This window comes from Ctenopharyngodon idella, chromosome 7, assembly GCF_019924925.1.
Source record: "Ctenopharyngodon idella isolate HZGC_01 chromosome 7, HZGC01, whole genome shotgun sequence".
In the NCBI taxonomy this organism is placed as follows: Eukaryota; Metazoa; Chordata; class Actinopteri; order Cypriniformes; family Xenocyprididae; genus Ctenopharyngodon; species Ctenopharyngodon idella.
Genome location: NC_067226.1, coordinates 27326431 through 27346657, shown reverse-complemented (window position 1 = coordinate 27346657; position 20227 = coordinate 27326431). Strand labels below are relative to the sequence as shown.

The window sequence follows — 20227 nt, the reverse complement described above, 5'->3', positions numbered from 1 at the left end:
GCATATCCTATACATTTGTGCAAGAAATTAGAGATTAGTGTATTTATATCTTCTGGCGTGCCCCAAATCGCACGAACCTCTTGCTTAAGACTGCAGCGCAGCTGTAACCAGAACCTTGGAATGCGAACGCGTTTTGTTCCACCAGGCGATTCAACAACGGGCGCGAACCATTTCCGAAAACAGGGGGGAGCCGTTTTTGAAGAACGGGGTTTCTTTGACATTCAGCGTCTGAGTATGGGTATGTTGGAGAGTTCGTTACAGGAATAGCTTTTCACAACACATACGCCATATAACTGTCCTCAAACACATCAGCACTGACGCCTTGAGCTCGATGCCTAATTTCGTGCTCCCCCATCCATAACTCAAGTCGACTTATTTGATTGACGGCTCCATATTTTTTGTACGATTTTTTTCTTCTTCTGTGGCTTCAGAAAGGACAAAAACGGGGTAATACAGAGCGAGGAAAAGAGGGAGAAGAAAATAACAAACGCTGCTGGAAAGAAAGTGCGAGCTCAAGAGCACTGGGAGCGACCCAGGGTCAAGACTGTGAAAAATACACATATATTTCAAAGACAAAGGAGTGTCGACTTTTGCTTATTTCTGTATTTTAGGGAAATTGGGCACGCCGACATCATAATTATTTTACATCAGAGGTAAGTGCAATTTTTTGAGAAACGCTTTTTTCTTATAACAGCCCATGCCTAATTTATAAGCTACATATGCAATTAGACTATTTAATGTTTTTAAATGCATGCAACAATGTTTTCCACATAACGAACGGTCACGATTTGTTGTGCATAATGGAATAAAATGTATATATTCATAGACCGTAATCGTGCCGAAAATATCCGTTTTAAACGACACATGATACGTGACCCTAATCTGTTCCAGCGGCTGGAAACTTGTAAACATAAAGCTGCATTAAAATAAGCTTGCATATGAACCATGACTGTATAACCTTAAGGTAGCAAGTATTACAGAAACCAACCCACATTTTTTCCAAGAGTTGTTGATGGATTTATGGGCACTGAGTGCGCAAACGTCACTTAACATGTCAGTTTACTACTGAGTTATTTGATGATGGTCTTTGTTCATGCATTTGCGCAGGAGTGATGCATAGGCTACGTGTTGTTGTTTTTTTGTTGATGTGAACTTGAATTTTAAAAGGAAAACATAGGCTCGCGCAGCGGGCTGCTGCTCCAGTCGTGGGCTTTTCAGCGGTTCTGTAGAGCTCTGTTCACTTACGCGCCGTGGCTGTGGAGAATGTGTGTCAATGTCAAAGGGAGGTGTGTCGCGGACCCAGACAAACCGAGAAACCCGCAAAGGCCTTTTCCAGCCACGACTGCATGCAAAACAAACACGCACAAAGACCGTGTCCTGGAAATGCGGCTGGACTCACTGAGATAACCTGAAGCGGCGTTTTATGGCTTATCTGGGGTCCTCAATGAGTCATACAACCTTTAAAGAGATAGTTCACCCAAAAAACACAATTCTGCCATTTACTTAACGTAATGTTTTTTTTTTTTTTTCTTTTACGTAACGCAAAAGATTTTTACGCAATATTAACGCTCCATAGGCCTACTACAAAAATGAACTGTACTTAACACTGCCGAGTTTCAAAAAATACCATCCCAGCTAGAACGTTTTGCTGACGTTCCGTTAACCCTGTTGAAAAAAACAGCATATGCTGGTTAGGTATGTTTTGAAGTATGGAAGCTGGTTTGAGCTGGTTTATGGTGGTCCTAAACTGGTCCTAAACAACTAGCTCCAGCTCAGGACCAGCTTAGGACCAGCACTTGACCAGCTTAAACCAGCTAAGGACCAGCAAAAACAAGCTCATGACCAGCTAAGAACCAGCATAATCCAGCTCAAACCAGCTTCCATGCTTCAAAACACACCTAACCAGCATGCTGGTTTTTTATGAAAATGTTATTTCTGAATGTTCTCAGAATGTTCAAACTGTTTTTCTTGGTTATGTGAAGGTTAGAGAAAACAATGTTCAGTTTTACCATTTTGCAAATATCATGGAAATGTTAATTCTGAATGTTTTCTTCACCATCTGTAACACTTAATAAGTAGTAACATTTAAAAAAAAAAAACATTAGACATTCAACTAAAATCTTTCAGAAAAAAAATTCTATTATAAATAGCGTGTTTGTGCTAATGTTTTGATAACATTATTGAAGACCAGATAACTTTGAACAAACGTTATATTAACGTTACTGGAAGAATGTTTAGTCATAACTTTGAGAGAACCTTGAACCAGAACATTCTGCGAATGTTCCCTGTTAGCTGGGATAAAATTAGTCTATTCCTGTGAAGTCATACGATAGCTTTGTACGAGTAACATCAATTTTAAGTAGCCTAACAAGTTTGGAGAACATTTCCACCTTCAAAACTGTCACATTACGACTGGTTATGTTAAAAAGCCTTTTTGAAGATTTGATGTAAACAGAACATCATAATGGACTCTTGTAGTCCCTTAATACATGTTCCTGTTTTTATTGTGAATGTTTTATCAGTGTTTGTCTTAATCTTTCATCAAAAAACGAGCAACAGTTTAGTTTTTTTCTAGTCCTCTAATTTGATTGGTCTGAGCTCCAGACAGGCTGTCAGATTGTGTGTTGCTTGGTGACACACGACACATGATCCTGCTGATTTTCAATGTAACAGCACTCTTTCTGGTGTGATAATGTTTACATAATAACTTGCTCTGCCTCTGAAATGATTTTTCTTTTCAGTTGATGTCATCAATCCCTCTTAGTTTGCAACCCTCCCCGTCCAACTACCTTCAGAGAGCAACTGTTTGGGTTCCAGAAGTAAAAATCCTATTAAGGATTTATTAAGGCTATTAAGGTTGGGAAATATATTAAGGAAGTAAGAGGGTTCATGTAAATTTTACGTTGACTTTTAAGTTAAGTGACATGTGAAGGCCAAGTATGATAACCCATACTCAGAATTTGTCCTCTGTATTTAAGTTAGTGCACACACATTAGGAGTAGTGAGCAGTGAACACACACACCTGGAGCACTGGGCAGCCATTTTGCTGTGGCACCCGGGAAGCGATTGGGGGTTAGGTGCCTTGCTCAAGGGCACCTCAGTAATTTCCTGCGGCTATTGAGACTCAAACCTGCAACCTTCGGCTTACCAGTCTGACTCTCTAACCATTCGGCCCTGTAGCTTCAGAATATAGAACAAGTTGTGTTATTTGGAGCTTGACAGTGTGACTCATCTTCCATTTCAGTCTCTTTCATGCTAACAAGATTAGAGTGAGTAAATTACATAATTTTTAGATGAACTGTCCCTTTAAAGACCCTTAATGTGATGTCCGTTCACAACATTACAGCTGCTCATGATGTAAGAGTAGCTGGTCTCAGGTCACTGTTTGGGTTCTATTCATGGTTTGGGCATGTAAGGTAAAGAGAGTTTCAGCTCCTCCTTCACAGGCTGCAGAAGACACCAGTGTTGGGCTCTGTGGAGTATCATCATAGCACTTCAGGTTGTCATTCATGTAGTCTCTGCTGTGCATTGAGTGATTGAATGGCACCCTGTGTACAACACATCATTACTAGACGAGCAATGAATAAAAGAAGAGATATTTTTAAACTGACTCAGTAGTGCAATGATAGTAATGAAACTATCCATCTATTAGGAAACTTTCATTTATTGGTGGTATGAGAATCTGTCTATCGTTTGTTCATTGCTTCATTCATTCTATCATTTATTGTTTGTCTGTCTATCTGTCTATTTATCTGTCTGCCTGTGTTTTTACATGGTTCATTTTCGTTCAATAGATAGAATGACTGAAATGACAGAACAATGGATGGATGGATAGACAAATGGACAGACAGATATATAGAGAAATAGATATCTGTCCGTCCGTCGTTTGTTCATTCCATCATTCTGTCTGTCCATCTGCCTTTCCGTCGTTTGTTCATTCAGTCTGTCTGTCTGACTGTCCGTCTGCTTGTCTGTCTGTTGTTGGTTCATTCTATCATTCTGTCTGTATGTCTGAATCTGTATGTCTGACCAAGTATCAATCTCATCAAGTTAGTGTTTTAAGCTTTTTTACATGTATTCCAAAATAATTATTAAAGGCAGTAGCAATTTAAATAATATATTTGATTTTTGAACTGATGTTCACTTGTTCTTTTTAATAGTCAACTTAATTTTGGATCATCAGTCAACAAGTTTGGTAAACACTGGTCACAGACACCAAGCTGATTGCTCACTAAATACCCCCCACAGTCATTATGTTTTCTGGCCATTTCAAGTTTGATTTTCACGTGACATAAAGTGATGATATCTAAGTGGCTGAGCTTTTTACTTACTTTTTAATTAGTCTTCCCATTAACGCTTTCATTTTGTTCATTCAGATTCACGAACACGGAAAACACATATGAAAACAAGAGGTGGGATTTATTGCGTGAAACAATCATAGCCAATCATAACCAATCACATCCAATCATTGGCATTGCCTCCTCTCACATGACTTTTCCCCATTCATTCTCAATTACCCCCCACTAAACCCACCCCACACTTTAGGGGGTCTGTTAGAAGTCCATGGGCTGAGAGGAGGCATGAGAGACGTGGCGTCCCGCTGTAACTTTACCTTCTGGTGTCGCTGTTGAACAGTGTTGTGCAGTGAACAATTAATCAATCTATCAATCTATCTATCTATCTATCTACCCATCGTCCATCCATCCATTTGTTCTGTCTGTCATTCAGTCGTTCCTTCTATTGAACGTAAATGTACCATGAAAAAGTTAGTTGATGTTGCAGTGTAGTTCAAGGTGACAATGCAATACAGTGTAAAACTGAACCTGTAACTGGGATGAGAATAGTAAGGGTGAAATAGATCAGTGAACAGTCAGAGAGTCACAGAGGTGACTTCAGGTCACTGCAGACTTGTGTTTTGTGGATCTGCTCATGGCGGTACAAAGCTCCCTCTGTTCCCCCGCATCCTCCAACCATTCAGCACCAGCTAGTTTTGCTCTCTGTGGTTTCTCTCCCCATTCATTTACTCACCTCGCGATGCCCTCTTTAGCTTGTGTACATGTAAAAGATGAGAATAAATATTGGTATGTGGGTGGATTTGAATCTAGATTTGTAAAACAAGAATCTCCTGTGTAGTGGGATAAAATGTTTTACTAGTTGATATTAGGGCTGGGCAATGGTATAGTATATTGGTTTATTTATATTGTATATTGGTAATTATAGTATATTATTAGTATATTGGTATTACACTTTGATATTTACCATATTTTGAATTAGTTGAAATAATAGTCCCCAATTGACCCCCCTTCATCACCACCACCATTTTAAGTCAATTCAGAGCAAATATAAATATTGAGATATATTTGGTGTATGGCCCTGTTGAGAGAACAAGCCATTGTCATGTAGGCTTCTTGTAACCAGTCGTAATAAGTGCAAAGAATAACCGTGTTGCCATGCGCTGGTTATTTGACTCCGAACACGTGTTGCTTTTGGCTATACAGTTGTTTCATGACTGTGATGCTGTGAAATTAATTACAGAATCATTTTAATGCAGTGTTTGCTTGAAAACACTTTCTTGTTTTGTCTTGTTGCACTGAATGATGTTACGCTATGAAACATTGAACTGGTGCAGAAATCGGGGTAAACTGAGAGGGTTTACATAAGCGAAGGAGTTTAAGGCATTTCAGTGATGTCATGTCCTCATGGCCGTGGTCATAGATTACATCTGCTTAATAAAATCTGGAGAGGTTTTTTTTGTGTGTCACTTCCAAATGGTGACAAGCCTCCAGCGCGAAGGTCGTTCCAGGAACGAGTGTATGTTGGAGAGAGAACATCTTGTCTTTCAGTGATGTGGCTCTTTAATGATGCACATCAGTTATGCAAGGACACTTAATCACATCGAATGTTTGATTCTCTGTAATGAACAGAGTCACTGGGCTTTACTGAAAGTTCGCAAGTACACACTGAGATGTGATGATTTGAGGAAATTTAGACCACAGAGTTTCACCAGGAATGTCAAGAGTGAGATACTGCTGGAGATAAATACATCAAAGTGTAAAGAACAGAACAGGCACGAGAGGAAAGGAGATAGATAGATAGATAGATAGATAGATAGATGCACACAAACAGATAGTGAATGTGAGTAATAGTGAGTAGTCAGTGCTTGTAATCCATCAGGGTGTTGGCTGCTCTTTTCCAGCTGAAGTGATGTATGCGGCACCATCGCTGTGGGAAACACAGGAGTGAAGGATCAGGAAAACAACACTGAGCGTTTTGGCATCTCTCAATGTCTCCATGGTGGCTGCTGCGCCTCATTTTCTTTTCTTTTGTCATCTATACTTTCTAGATGAACAAACATAGGGACAAAGCCAAGAGCAGACGGACAAACATGTACCCACCCAGATCCGCTGTGTGCTGTTGTTGTGAACAGATTGGTTACTTTTAATACTTTGTTCATTTCACAATGTGTTTGTTACTAGTTCACTGTGTGTGTGTGTGTGTGTGTGTGTGTGTGTGTGTGTGTGTTTGACCATTAATTCCTCTGCAAGCAGCACAATCACACAGGTGTCACATTTATTTTCCTTCGACACACAGACTTAATACAAATCAACACTGTAATGCACAAAGAAATGCAATTACTAACATTATGGCATATTTTGTCCCATAGAGAAATCATGCATTTTGAGAATTTATTAAGTCGTTTTTTAAAGTCCCAAGTGGGAATATTTGAAGGCAAACTAAGTTTTTCCTTCTACAATCAGAGAGCTGAACAGATTTAAATAAGAAAACTAATGCTTTGTCTGATTCATGGAGGTCCAGGCTTTAAACTCTGGTGATATACAGTGAAGTATCCATAGTTTAACTGTGGTATTTGTCTGTGTTAAGGTTTCAAATGGCTGGTTCAGAGTTTTGTCGAGAAGTTATTCACTTTTCATGTTTCTCATACACACCCTGAAATGGCAGTATGTCATTAAAACAAGTGGGGCATTTTTAAAGTCCAACTGCTAACAATATTTAATTCACTCTTAAAAATAAAGATCCTTTTTTGGCATCAGTGTTGCCAATAAAGAACCTTTAACATCCATGGAATCTTTCCTTTGCACAAAAGATTCTTTATAGAGGAAAAAAACGTCTTTTAGATTATAAAATGTTCTTCATTCTAAGAAAAAAAATTGGTTCTTATAAGAACTGTTTCAACAAAGACTCTTTGGGAAACCAAAAATCGTTCTTCTATGGCATTGCTGCAAAACACAAGTTTGTTTGTTTTTATACTTTCGATTTAGACAGTTGCAATTATTCAAGTTCAAGTTCAGTAAGTCTATTTTTAAATTTACTCTAAATTTCACTTACCACTAAAAGAAAACTTTTTTCTATTTATTTTTGCATTATTTACTTAATTTATTAATTATTTTTTATTAGTTATTACCTTTGAGGTGGTTTTTGTCAGATTTAGCTAAATTTTTTGCAAAATTTTGTCCCTAATGCTTAATAAACTCACACCTAACACAAACATGCACTATTTCTAATGATTTTTTGCTGATCAGCCCATTAAACTCTAGATTGGAGCTCTTCACACAAACACTTTCAAGGCGTTTTGTAAAACAGCTCGAGGTCTCTCAGGGCGTCTCTGCCCAACATGGCTGAACTCTTGAAATAGCTCTCAGTTAACACACACTTACCAGTAACGTCATACTACACCGTCCTCAACTCTGGGTCACTACTACAAGGACGTTTCTCCAATCGCTCATGAGATTGACTCAGGTTTTTTCTGTTTGCTTTACTTCATGTTCAGTGGTCTACGTTCTTGATTGACAGTAAAATGTTTGTAACCTTCAAGTATGAAAAACGTAATGTTTTTGTATCGTTTCCAAACATTGCTTGAGGTTTGCGCAAGTACCAGGCAGTCACATGTGGCCTAATGTCTTCAGGAACGTAATCCACACCGATATACAACTGCTTGCCTGAGAATAGCCCGGCCGCAACATACCCCAGTGTCCTTTATCATAACGCCTAAAATACCGTCAAGCCTCTAAACATGTCCTGCCCTACTACTACCATACTGAAACTCAACCTCCTGATTTCTAGAGCATTCTGGTGCAGTAGGTCTGTCTTGTTTTTCAGTACAAATATCTAAATATTCTTAAATTAAGGTACATTTACTTGAGAGCAAAATGACAACATATAAAGTTTTATTGTCTGAATAATGCATCAAAAATAAGTGAGTTTATGCTTTAAACAAAGACAAAATATCTGCCAATGTATTAGACAAATAAACTTGTTTTCTTTTTGAATTATCTTTATTTTCTGACCACATTGGCAGATATTTGTCTTTGTTTTTAGCACAAAATCTCACTTAATTTTAATCTCACTTAAAAATGTCATAAACTCATTTATTTTTTTTAACAGAAACCAGACAATATCTTGTCATTTTGCTTTTCAAATATAAATTGATTTTTGCAAAGTTGTAAATAAAACAAAAATTATTTGAGAAAATATTATGTTAGTTTTTCTGCTTGAAATTTCATGCTTATGTCAATGTTACTTGCTGTTTTGTTGTCATTGTTTGTGAAATTAGCAGTTTCTGAGTGAAAATTGTTTCTTCACCATTTGATTTAGTGTAAATGTATCTTGTTTTAGAAATGTTTAGGTATTTGTACTGGAAAACAAGACAAAATGCTGAATAAGAAAGTTTTTTTTGCAGCATCAAGTTTATTTTTCTGATCCCATTGGCAGATATTTGCAGTATAACTCTTATAACTTAAAGACTTAATACCATAAGTCATTTTGCTTCTCAAGTAAATGTATCTTGATTTAAAGGATTAGTTCACTTCAGAATTAAAATTTCCTGATAATTTACTCACCCCCATGTCATTAAAGAGTTTGTCTTTCTTCAGTCGAAAAGAAATTAAGGTTTTTGAGGAAAATATGCCAGGATATTTCTCCATAGTGGACTTCAAAGTGGACTTCGTGGACTTGAAAAAACAAAACTTATCTTAGTTATTTTGCATCTCCAGTAAATGTATCTTGATTTAAGAATATTTAGATATTTGTACTGGAAAACAAGTCAAAAATACTCAGCACATTTTTGTAGTGCAATCTGGATAAACAGAAGAAAAAAACAAACAAACTTGCATTCAGTGTTTTGGTAATAAAACTAAACAAATGTATTCGGTATTGAGATGGTCCAACTTCATTTGGCACGTGGCCATCGCAGAACTGAGGGTGAAATTGTGTTGACCCAATCTATCTTTAGTAATTCTCATTTTGCTATGCTATTATGCCTGTAATCACTGTAAAAATGACACACACCCTGTTCATATCGGTGTAATCCTTTAAATATTAAAGTTACTACTACACATAAACACACAGCATCCTCTTCATCTCTCGCTGAATCATTGTTTGGGTTGACGACACACAATCCCCTTCCAACTTTCTGTCCTCTGCTTTGATTTAAACCCTCAATATCCTGCTACAGTCAGTCAGCCGCAGGCGTCAAGCTTCTCTCATCTGTACCCAAAGCATTTCAATGACAATATGAAGCTCAAAACTGATCCCAGATCAGCACAGAACGACGGTTGAGCATACAGGTCATCACTGAGATTTGAGATTTTATTGGTAAGGAAGGCTTTGAGAATCTCTCTGTGTTTCAGTATTCACTGTATTTCATGTTTCATTAGCTCTAGTTTAATTTTATAACTCAATATGCTCTATACTGTATCAGCTATTGACTTATTAGTGTGTGTTAAATCAAGCATCACTGTTACCATTGTTATATTACTAAACGTGAACATCACAAGATACATTTACTTGAGAAGCAAAATGGCTTGAGATATTAAGTCATGTTTTCTGAAAAAATGTATTAAAATTACGTTTAAAACAAGAACAAATATCTGTCAGTGAGGTCTTGTTTTCCCTTTGTATTAAAGGATTAGTTCACTTCAGAATTAAAATTTCCTGGTAATTTACTCACCCCCATGTCATCCAAGATGTTTATGTCTTTCTTTCTTCAGTCGAAAAAAAATTAAGGTTTTTGAGGAAAACATTCCAGGATTTTTCTCCATATAGTGGACTTCAGTGGGGTACAACGGGTTGAAGGTCCAAATTGCAGTTTCAATGCAGCTTCAAAGGGCTCTACACGATCCCAGACGAGGAATAAGGGTCTTATCTAGCAAAACGATCGGCCATTTTCTAAAAAAATAAAAATGTATATACTTTTTAACCACAAATGCTCATCTTACACTGCTCTGCGATGCGCCACGCATTACGTAATCACGTTGGAAAGGTCACGTGTGATGTAGACGGAAGTACCACTGTAGGGCTCCATCTCCAAAAACTCCATCTCATTTTTCCCTCCAACTTCAAAATCATCTGACATTGTTGTTTTACCTTTTTTTGTAAAGGGTGTTTGACTTAGTCTTTGCACGTTCGCTTTTTAGACACTGGATTGGTACTTCCGCCTACATCACGCGTGACCTTTCCAACATGATTACATAATGCGTGGCACAAGACGAGTATATAAAAAAAAGTATATAAGTTTTTATTATTTTTAGAAAATGACTGATCGTTTCGCTAGACAAGACTCTTATTCCTCTTCTGGGATCATGTAGAGCTCTTTGAAGCTGCGTTGAAACTGCAATTTGGACCTTCAACTCGTTGGTCCCTGTTGAAGTCCACTATATGGAGAAAAATCCTGGAATGTTTTCCTCAAAAAACCTAATTTCTTTTCGACTGAAGAAAGAAAGGCATAAACATCTAGGATGACATGGGGGTGAGTAAATTATCAGGAAATTTTAATTTTGAAGTGAACTAATCCTTTAAGATTCATTTTCAGACCCTATTTCATTTTTTCTAAGCTTACATTTAGGCTACTAAATTTTGATAATTTTTTCAGAAATCAAGACTTATTATGTTAGGTTATTTTTCTTCTCCAATAATTGGATCTTAATTTAATGTTATTTGTACTGGAAAATAATAAATACTGAGATAATAAAACAATAAAAAATAGTGAGGAAGAACATTGCTTTTTGCAGTGTAACTCATTCTGCACATTTGTACTCAAACATTGAGCAATGAAAGAGCAATTGCTGAGCAATAACATTTTCATGTGGGAAATGAAGAAATATGTGGATGTGATAAATCAGAGGTGTCTGTGTGTAAAATTTGCAAAAACTGGAGCATTTTTGGTGTAGGTCTCACTGGAGCTTTACAGTTTCCTCAGGCATTTTTGCATTTATTGGCATGCAGGAGAGAAGGAGGGATGGGCTGGCACTGAACAGACAGAGAGAGACATGAAAACAGCAGCGTGTTTGCCAGTGGAGTTGTTTATCAGTTAACACTGGAGCTGTTTTTGAAGTCTCGTACTAAGCAGGCCACGAGAGAGAGACAGACAGAGAGACAGTTCAGTAACAGGGCCAGGGATTGTGTAACTCTTGCGATCTTTGCATTTATCTTTTTCCCGTAAGTGTGTCACTATAAAGTGTCTCTATAATGTTTTGTGCTTTTCTAAACTCTAGCATTGCTAGTTGATGACGTTTGCGGCCTTAAAGGCATAATGTAAGATGTAAATATGTAAGATTTTTGGTGTAAATATGTAAGATATAACAATGTTATATATTTTGTTGAATTGAGTACTTACATTATCCCAAATGTTTACAAGAATGTTTAAATCCAGAGAAATAAGCAATTTTAACCAGGACACGGACCATGTCCGTGCATCGCATATCAAAGACATCATACCCATGTTACACTCGATTTCTGGTTTTATTTTGTAGAAACCATGGAAACATCGATGTAGCTTACTGCAGTGTGCAACAAGAGTCTCATAGCAGCCGCCGAGTGAACACAGAGTAGCACTATAACAACTTTAAACACACAAATGTCTAATATGATAAAACAGCGCCGCGTTACCCCACATACATTTGACCGGATGAAGCAGAAGTGGTTGTTTGCAGCATAATAAAAGTTCTTCTCTCATTAGCAATCGCTCCAGCGGCCTCGTTCCGCTTCAGCGGCTTTCAGCCTCAACTTGCTTCATACTACAGTAATGTTAATAAATCTTTAATACGTTAACTCATCTATTACTATGATTTCTGCCCGAGCCCTGTCAGATTATTTTCCACCGGCTCCAGACGTTAAGACAACACCTCCCATGATTCTACGAAATCAATGCGTCATCAAGCTACGCCTTTGTTTTGAATAAGCGAACTCTAGCGGCAAAAAACTACATACTATGCCTTTAACGTGGAGTGAAAATACATTTTAAGTTAAACTACCATTCCAAAGTTTGGAGTCTGTAAGATTTGTTAATGTTTCTAAAAAGAAGACTCTTCTGCTCACCAATTTATTTGGTAATATATAGTAAAAATATTATTTTATTATTTTATATTATTAAAATATTATTACAATTTAAAACAACTATTTTCTGTTTAAATATTTTTAAAAATGTAATTTATTCATGTGATGCAAAGCTGAATTTTCAGCATCATTACTCCAGTCTTCAATGTCACATGATCCTTCAAAAATCATTCTAATATGATGATTTGCTGCTCAAGAAATGTTTCTGATTATCATCAATGTTGAAATTAGTTGTGATGCTTCACATTTGTGTGAATATTTTTTACAGGACTCTTTGTTGAATAGAAAGTTCAAAAGAACAGCATTTATTTAAAATTTTGTAAAACTTTTGTAAAATAATGTCTTTACTGTCACTTTTGATCAATTTAATGCCTGCTTGCTGGATAAAAGTATAAAAGTATTTCAAAAAATCTCTTACAGACCCCAAACCTTTGAACAGTTTATGCACAAAATTTTCAATTTCACTGCTGTATTTCAATAATATGACAAAGTTTAATGACTTTTTGCATGCAGTGTAATAATTGCACAATCTAGCATTGATTTTCAGTTGACATACTGATATTCACAACATTCACACATGTATAATATGATATCATATTTAGTATGATTCTGTCAAAATACCATAGTTCCGTATAGCTTATGTGGTTTGAACAGCCTTATTTATGTTTGTTTTTGGCAGAAAGTTTTCCTAGTCGATGCTGTTTAGGATGTTTGGGCTGTTTAATATGGTTTCAACTAGCTTCATCACGTCATTTGGGTCTCATAGGGTTTTATAACAGAGAAATCTTTGTCAAATTCAAATGGGTTGCACAACATCCCGCTGCTTTGGACTGTGCACTCAAATCCAGAGGAAATGAACTCGCTCACTAGTCGATTTCACCATGTTGTCCATTGGTTTGTGAAGATAAATGCATGCCTTTCTTATATGCATTTAGTCTAATATTGAAGTCCCCTTTTGAATATCCTGTTTCGGTCAAAAATACAGTACACATTATATAATTAAAATATATGCACAAAGATGTTCTTATAGCTAATCCTACTGTGTCGTATTTCAGCTGAGCAAGACAAACCTGTTCACCGTTTTTTTTGAGATTTCAGCTTGAGAAATGCGTCGAGATTCTAGACAAGATGATTGTCTTTTACAGTGCAAGGCGTGATTTGAATATATCTGCATATTCAGAGCATATTAGCATAGTCTTATATGCATTCATACCAGAGGAGAGATGGGTTGTGTGTCATAACCAAGTGTGTGCGGGCCGCTTGGCTGTTTGTATCGATCTGTCCACTCCTGCGCAGAATGCATTAGAGTCTGTCAATAGACTCGTGGCCTGTTTTAACTTTGCTTTCACTCTCAATACTAATATTCCTCTGAAATAACTCCATCACTGTCTTCAGAAGCAAATTACATTTCATTTTTATGCCGTTTTCATCACTGCTGATTGGAGACATGAGATTCTATAATATTTCTGAGGCTGGATTGAAATTTCTGGCACACAGTGTATGTTTGTGTGTGTATTTATATATGTGTTTGTATGTTAATTTTAACTATGATTTCTGGCCTCGAGGGGTGAATCTCACGAAAACATGTTCAAGTTATATTTCACTACAAAAACACTTAAGAAAAATAGCAAATTATATTTCGCAATGATATATGAAAAAAAAAAAAAAAAAAAAAAAAAAACTGAGACATTTTTTCATGACAATTAAACAATATTTTCACCCATATTCTCAATGGTTTATTGGTTCTGAATATTATATTTCTGACTTTTTTTTGTTCTCTGCATTATTCTTAATGCGATAACAGACATCCAGAATATTATATTGAACTAATTAAAATAGTCATCTATTTTATATTTTGAATATAAATCATTATTTTTAATAATTTCAAATTTTCAGTCTTTTAATTTTGTCATTAGATGTGATCTGGAAATGTTCTTGACAGGTCCAGGTAATATTTCACCACAAAAACAATAGGAAATGATATTTTGCAATTATTTAAAGTTAAGTATTTTTGTTCTCTCAATTATTTTTTATCAGAAAAATAGGCTTCATTTTCTTTGAGCTAATTATTTTATTTAATAATTTAAACATGTAAATATTAAAATATTTTAAATATAAATGATTATCTAAATAATTTCTACTTTTTCTCTTAAGTTTGTCACTAGATGTGACCTGGATATGTTCTCGACAGGTTTTAGTGAGATTCATCTCAATCCTCCTACACTGCTTATTTTTCTTTCACACATTTTCTGTCTTTCAATTCCATTTCATCCTCTACGCTTCTTTTTCTGTCGTCCTTCCTCGTGACAGACTGTTTCCCATTGGTTTAGCCGTTATTATGTGCTGTGAAGTATAAGTGACTCACTGGAGAGAGAGAGAGAGAGGCAGACGAGAGGATAACGAGCGCTGAAGAGATGAACAGGGCTGGACGTTAACAATGTTAATGGCTCTCCGGTCACATGATAAATCGCGATCTCAGCTCATTTATGACACGTCATCCGTCTGCGGCAGCAGCTCGACGCTGATCAATAAGCACGACATGATCAATGAATGCTGTCTGAAAACAAGCCATGAACTCTATTGATGTCTTACAGAATCATGGTTTCGAAAGTTCATGGTTTCTCACCCTTGTGAAAAAGAAGTGCACTTTAGCATACTTTTTAAAAGAGTACTTATTATGGAAATAATATACTTTTAAAAAGTGTAATGTTTTCAGACACTTAATTGCATGTAATTTATAATTGAATGAAAATATATTATAGTTTAAATTTATAGTAAAGACAGTTGATTTTTTTTTTAACCCACTTAAGTATGTCTTTATGTGTAATTTCATAAATACTTCTATTGTCTAATGAAACAGTTAAATTGTACTAGTCGAATAGTACTGATAGGCTTTTATGGTAACTAAAATATACTTTAAAGGGATAGTTCACCCAAAAATTAAAATTCTATCATTAATTACTCACCCTCATGTCGGTCCAAACCCGTAAGACCTTCGTTCATCTTCGGAACACAAATTAAGATATTTTTGATGAAATCCGAGAGGTATATGACTTGTCCATAGACAGCAATATAATCATCACTTTCAAGGTCCAGAAACGTACTGAAGACATTGTTAAAACAGTCGACGTGACTGCAGTGGTTCAACCTTAATTTTATGAAGCGACGAGAATACTTTTTGTGCGCAAAAACAAAACAAAAATAACGACTTTATTCAACTTTTTTAAAAGTAAGAAATATAGTCAGGAACTCTCAAGTTCACTTAAGTGTCTTTTATTTCATTAACACATTTTCTGCAAACACAGAACTTTTAAAAATATACTTAATATTTTAAGTAAACTACAGACCTAAGTGTACATTCAATACAATTAAACACTTCTTTTTCACATGGGCAGTTATGCCAGTGTTTGGGTTTTTTGTTTTATTTTTATTAATTCTAAAACATATTTTAAGTCATATTTGAAGTAGCTTTAAGGGGTTAAAACACCTCAATACCATGGTAAATTCCCTGTACCACATGGTTTCTCATGGTTTTTTACTGTATTTCATCCCAGCATTGTTAATGGATTTTGATGGATTTTTCTCTTTGGAGAAAGTTCTCACTGTGGAGTTGGTGAATCACTCTGTTGTTATTGTGAAAGTTCTGTGGTGGCCGTCATTCCCAGTAAGGATTATTTTTAGCTTGTGGATGATGCATCCGTGTGATTCCACTGACCAGCTGCAGATGAGAGTCAGAGATGGGGTCGATGTCCGAGAGAGAGATGGAGGTTGCTGTGGTGACTGATCGTTCATGGTTGAACCACAGAGAAGAAATGGCCCCCTGAGGCCTGAACACACACACATACACACACACACACACACACACACACACACACACGCTGATGCTACGTCAGAACAAACATGCAGCTTCACAGGCCGCCAATGCATAAAGGTGCAACATTACGCAACCTTAAAAGACCCACAAAAAAAAGTTGGTCACAATTTTCTTTCCTATATTGATGAATTGCACACCAGGCAGATAGCCTGAAGGTAATGATCCAGGAGATGCTGTGCACAGGTTTATATCAATCTATAAAATCATGTTTAAAAGGTTCAGGGCTGATGATTTGAACACTCAAACTCATCACTGGATTGGTCTGATTTTTTACTAGGTTTGTGTTTCAAACCTTTGAAGATAGTTTGTTTGAGGCACTCAGTATCAGGTAAAGTAGATCTTCATAAGAAGAAGTGTGTGTTTTGATTTGTTTTCTGTCATATTACTTTTGGATAGACTGTAATTCTGCTCATATTAAACATTTGCGAGAACTCTGTGGTGTATTTTATGATTAGTTCACTTCCATTCCAGTCTATTATTGTGGTATAATCGGTTTTATAACCACAAATCACTTTGTTTTTTTAGGGTCAGTTTACAATTTACATATTGATCCAGATGGTCTCTTCCTGTTTCTTAGTGGGTCCAGAACATGTTTCAATAAGAACCAGATGTCTGTGAGATATATCGTAAAGAAAAAAAAAAACAAGTCTTGAGTTTGCATTAGTTACTTCACGTGGTTCATTGAAGATCTGCTCCAGCTGATTCAGTGAGTCATTAGATTGATTCAAAGCAATTACACACTATTATAAGAGTTCAAAATTGAATCATTAAAGATTCTCATGCATTCAAAGAATCAGTCATTCGTTTATTGAATCACGCTGTGCTGTTGTCTGTAATTATTAAGCATGTTGCCCATATGTGTTTGTATTTTTGGCACCTAGTTTGTCTCACATCCAGTTTAAAACGAAACTGATGACTGTGGTATTTGTTTTTTATTGATTCCCCCCAGTGGCTCTGTATATTCAGCTGCAGCAAACACTGAGTATTTTATAGGTATTCTGTCCACAGCAGATGAATGCAGATGTTTGAAAAATGTTAATGGAACAGAATGTTTTGAACATTCCAGAATTCCAGCATTTGATTTAAAAATGGAACCCGATCAGAATAAGAACCAGTTCGTTATTCCCAGCACTGCAGGAGAATTTATTAACAGCCTCTCTCTCTGTCTCTCTCTCTCTCTCTCTCTATGTTAATTTGTTCTTGCTGTAATTTCTAATTAAGATGAGTAAAACCCAGCGGAGTCGTGATGGTCCCATCGGAATACTGGCACACACGTGTGTCTGTGTGCATGTGCATGTGTGTGTTCTCATTATTGTTAAGTGGCTGTTTTTGTCACAATGTTTATGAAGCATTCTTCTGTTTTGCATTTCAGGACAGCGTAACCGATCACCATGACGACAGAAATGCAGGAGATCGCCATCACGGAGGAGAAGCCTTTACTGCCGGGTCAATCGGACCCTGTGAAGGTCACCAAACACACACTTATGTCATTAGATTACAGTTTTGCTGCCACCTGCTGCACATTTGAAGAACTTCAACATACACAAATATAACATAAGAAGCTATTGTTTATGCATTGGATAATGAGTATAATGGATAATTCAGACCAATTGTATGAGCATCAGTTGTAAAACACAGCGAGATCAACACCTCTCGAGTTCTGCATTAATGCACCAAACTGCGACATTGCCTGGCAACCAGAGAGCCTGCAATTAGATTAATTAACAGTGCTGTTTATTTGTTAATGGTGTTTACTAAGTCAAAGCACTGTTACTGTTTCACACATTTAAAATTAGTGATTTGACCAAACTCTGAGAATTTAACAGATGCACCATTTTCACCTGCCAAACCAAAAGGTGAAGATAGGTGAAAAAATCTCACAAAAAACCCATGGTGAAGAATGAGGGTTAAAGGGATGGGATCTTTCACCTGTTTTATCATATGTTAGGATTGTGTCAGTGAGCTTTCCATTAACAGCACTTACTTTTGCATCAGAGATTGTATTTTATCCTATCGTATTGCTCTTGCCACAATTTTATAAAAATCAGCACCCCAGTTAAGGCTGCGTGATACTGTGATTTTACCATAGCTGTGCTAAATTGCACCTCCCAAATTGTGGTAAAATCACTTTAATGCACAACCTAAGTGGCTTATTGCTTCATTTTATACTTTGTCCTAATGTGTCATTTTATTTATTCATTCTTTTCTGTCATTTTTATTTGTTTTAAATACATTTTTATCCTACTTTTTATTGTTTTTTTCTTAACGTACCTTTTTATGATTACATTTTTATAAAAACATTTATGTAAAAGCATTTTTAAATACCATTTTGTATATGAAACGTGCTATATAACTGATAAATATGTTAAGTATGGCACAGTCATGCTGTGCTTTAACTTTTTAAATATTGTTGTTGGGTTTGTCAACCTAATCACTGTAGATTGAATAGGCTATAAACTGTTTGTTTGAACTCAGACTTGAGATATTTTTTACACATGTGTAGTAAATAGAGATATTTGTTGTTTCTGCTGATATCAAGACTGTGTGGCTTGAGATTGGTGTGATTATTTCTGTGCAGGACTGTGCAGAGGTCGCGGCCCGAATACTACTGGATCAAGGCCAGGTGGGTTAAAAGTGTGCGGGACATTCACGACTCACTCATTGTGTGTTTGGGTAGTTGACAGATAAATGGTCCATCAATGTTTTTCAACGTCATTTAGCAATTTTTTATCTTTAGAGTGAATTTGCATGCATAATAATCATCAAATGTCATTAAAATTTGGTTCATATCTAGTCATATCACTGCTTGAAGTGTCATGTCAGCTACTCATTATTGCTTTCCATTATCTTTCATTATAAACGCATGAGTGTTGTGGTATCAAGCGTTCACCTCTTTCTTTGTGTTTGTACAGGAGCACAGTGTGGAGACACCTCATGGCGTGCTGCACGTGACGGTTCACGGTGCCGGAAACGCACGCAGACCGGCCATACTGACCATCCATGATGTGGGAATGGACAGTAAGTCATTCACACTCACTCTGACGGGGGTAACGCATTACAAGTAACGCGAGTTACGTAATCAGATTACTTTTTTTGAAGTAACTAGTAATGCCTTACTTTTTAATTTGCAACAAAATATCTGAGATACTTTTTAAATTAAGTAATGCAAGTTACTTTGTTTTCATATTTATTGACTGACAGCTCTCCTGTCCACATGTTGAGAGAAATCATGAGTAAGTGCAGAGGTGTTGTGTGTAAACATGATGGTTATTGTAGTTCTAGACCAAATGTAAGCATACATTTTCTCATCTTACTTGCACAAAAACAGATTCAGTATTCCTCAAAATGAATAAAAACAGTGAAATGCAAACTCAGAATATTACGCAAACCTGTAATTATTAAATATGTTATATAACACAAATATACTTTATGTATTTAATCTCACTTTATTAACTAATGTCTTTGCTGCTGACCTTCAATGATGCAATTCAACCATACTATTTAGCAAAAATGACTTTAGATAAACATCACATTTTTTTTTTCTCTTTTGTTTGTTTGTTTTATTGCTGAACTAAGGGGCCGTTTACACAACACCATTTTCAACTGAAAATGGAAAACTTTGGGCCTGAAAATGCAAACTTTTGAAAACAGGTTTTTGAAAACGATACCATTATTGTCTCCGTGTAAACTACAAAAACATGTTCAGTCGGGTGCATAGTGTTTCTTTACAAAGTGATATTGCCAACTACTGGGCTGGCAGCAGAATACAGCATTTTTAGTCATTTTTGCAGATCCGTGTGAACAGGGATCTGTACGCGAAAAACATAAAGGAAAAACTTTTCTGTTTTTTGTCGTGTAAATGTACACTTAGACCCTGTTTACACTAGTGTGTTTTTGTTTTAAAATGCATAAGTTTTGCCACAGTTACACTACGCCGGCGTTTTCGAACCTCAAAAACTGAGACTTTCGAAAACACTGCAGACCCCGTTTTAGTTTGAAAAC

At 36.3% G+C, this 20227-nt stretch overlaps 1 protein-coding gene across 1 annotated transcript in view; it reads left to right on the top strand.

The window, feature by feature from the left end:
• Positions 1-217: 217 nt before the first annotated feature.
• Positions 218-20227, top strand: part of ndrg2 (NDRG family member 2) — a 44948-nt gene continuing 24938 nt past the window's right edge. Inside the window, exons 1-4 of the mRNA XM_051899664.1 lie at positions 218-653; positions 17598-17691; positions 18804-18848; positions 19138-19243. Coding sequence (XP_051755624.1) covers positions 17617-17691; positions 18804-18848; positions 19138-19243 — 226 coding nt within the window. The 5' untranslated portion in view covers positions 218-653; positions 17598-17616. The remainder of the gene's footprint in view (positions 654-17597; positions 17692-18803; positions 18849-19137; positions 19244-20227) is intronic.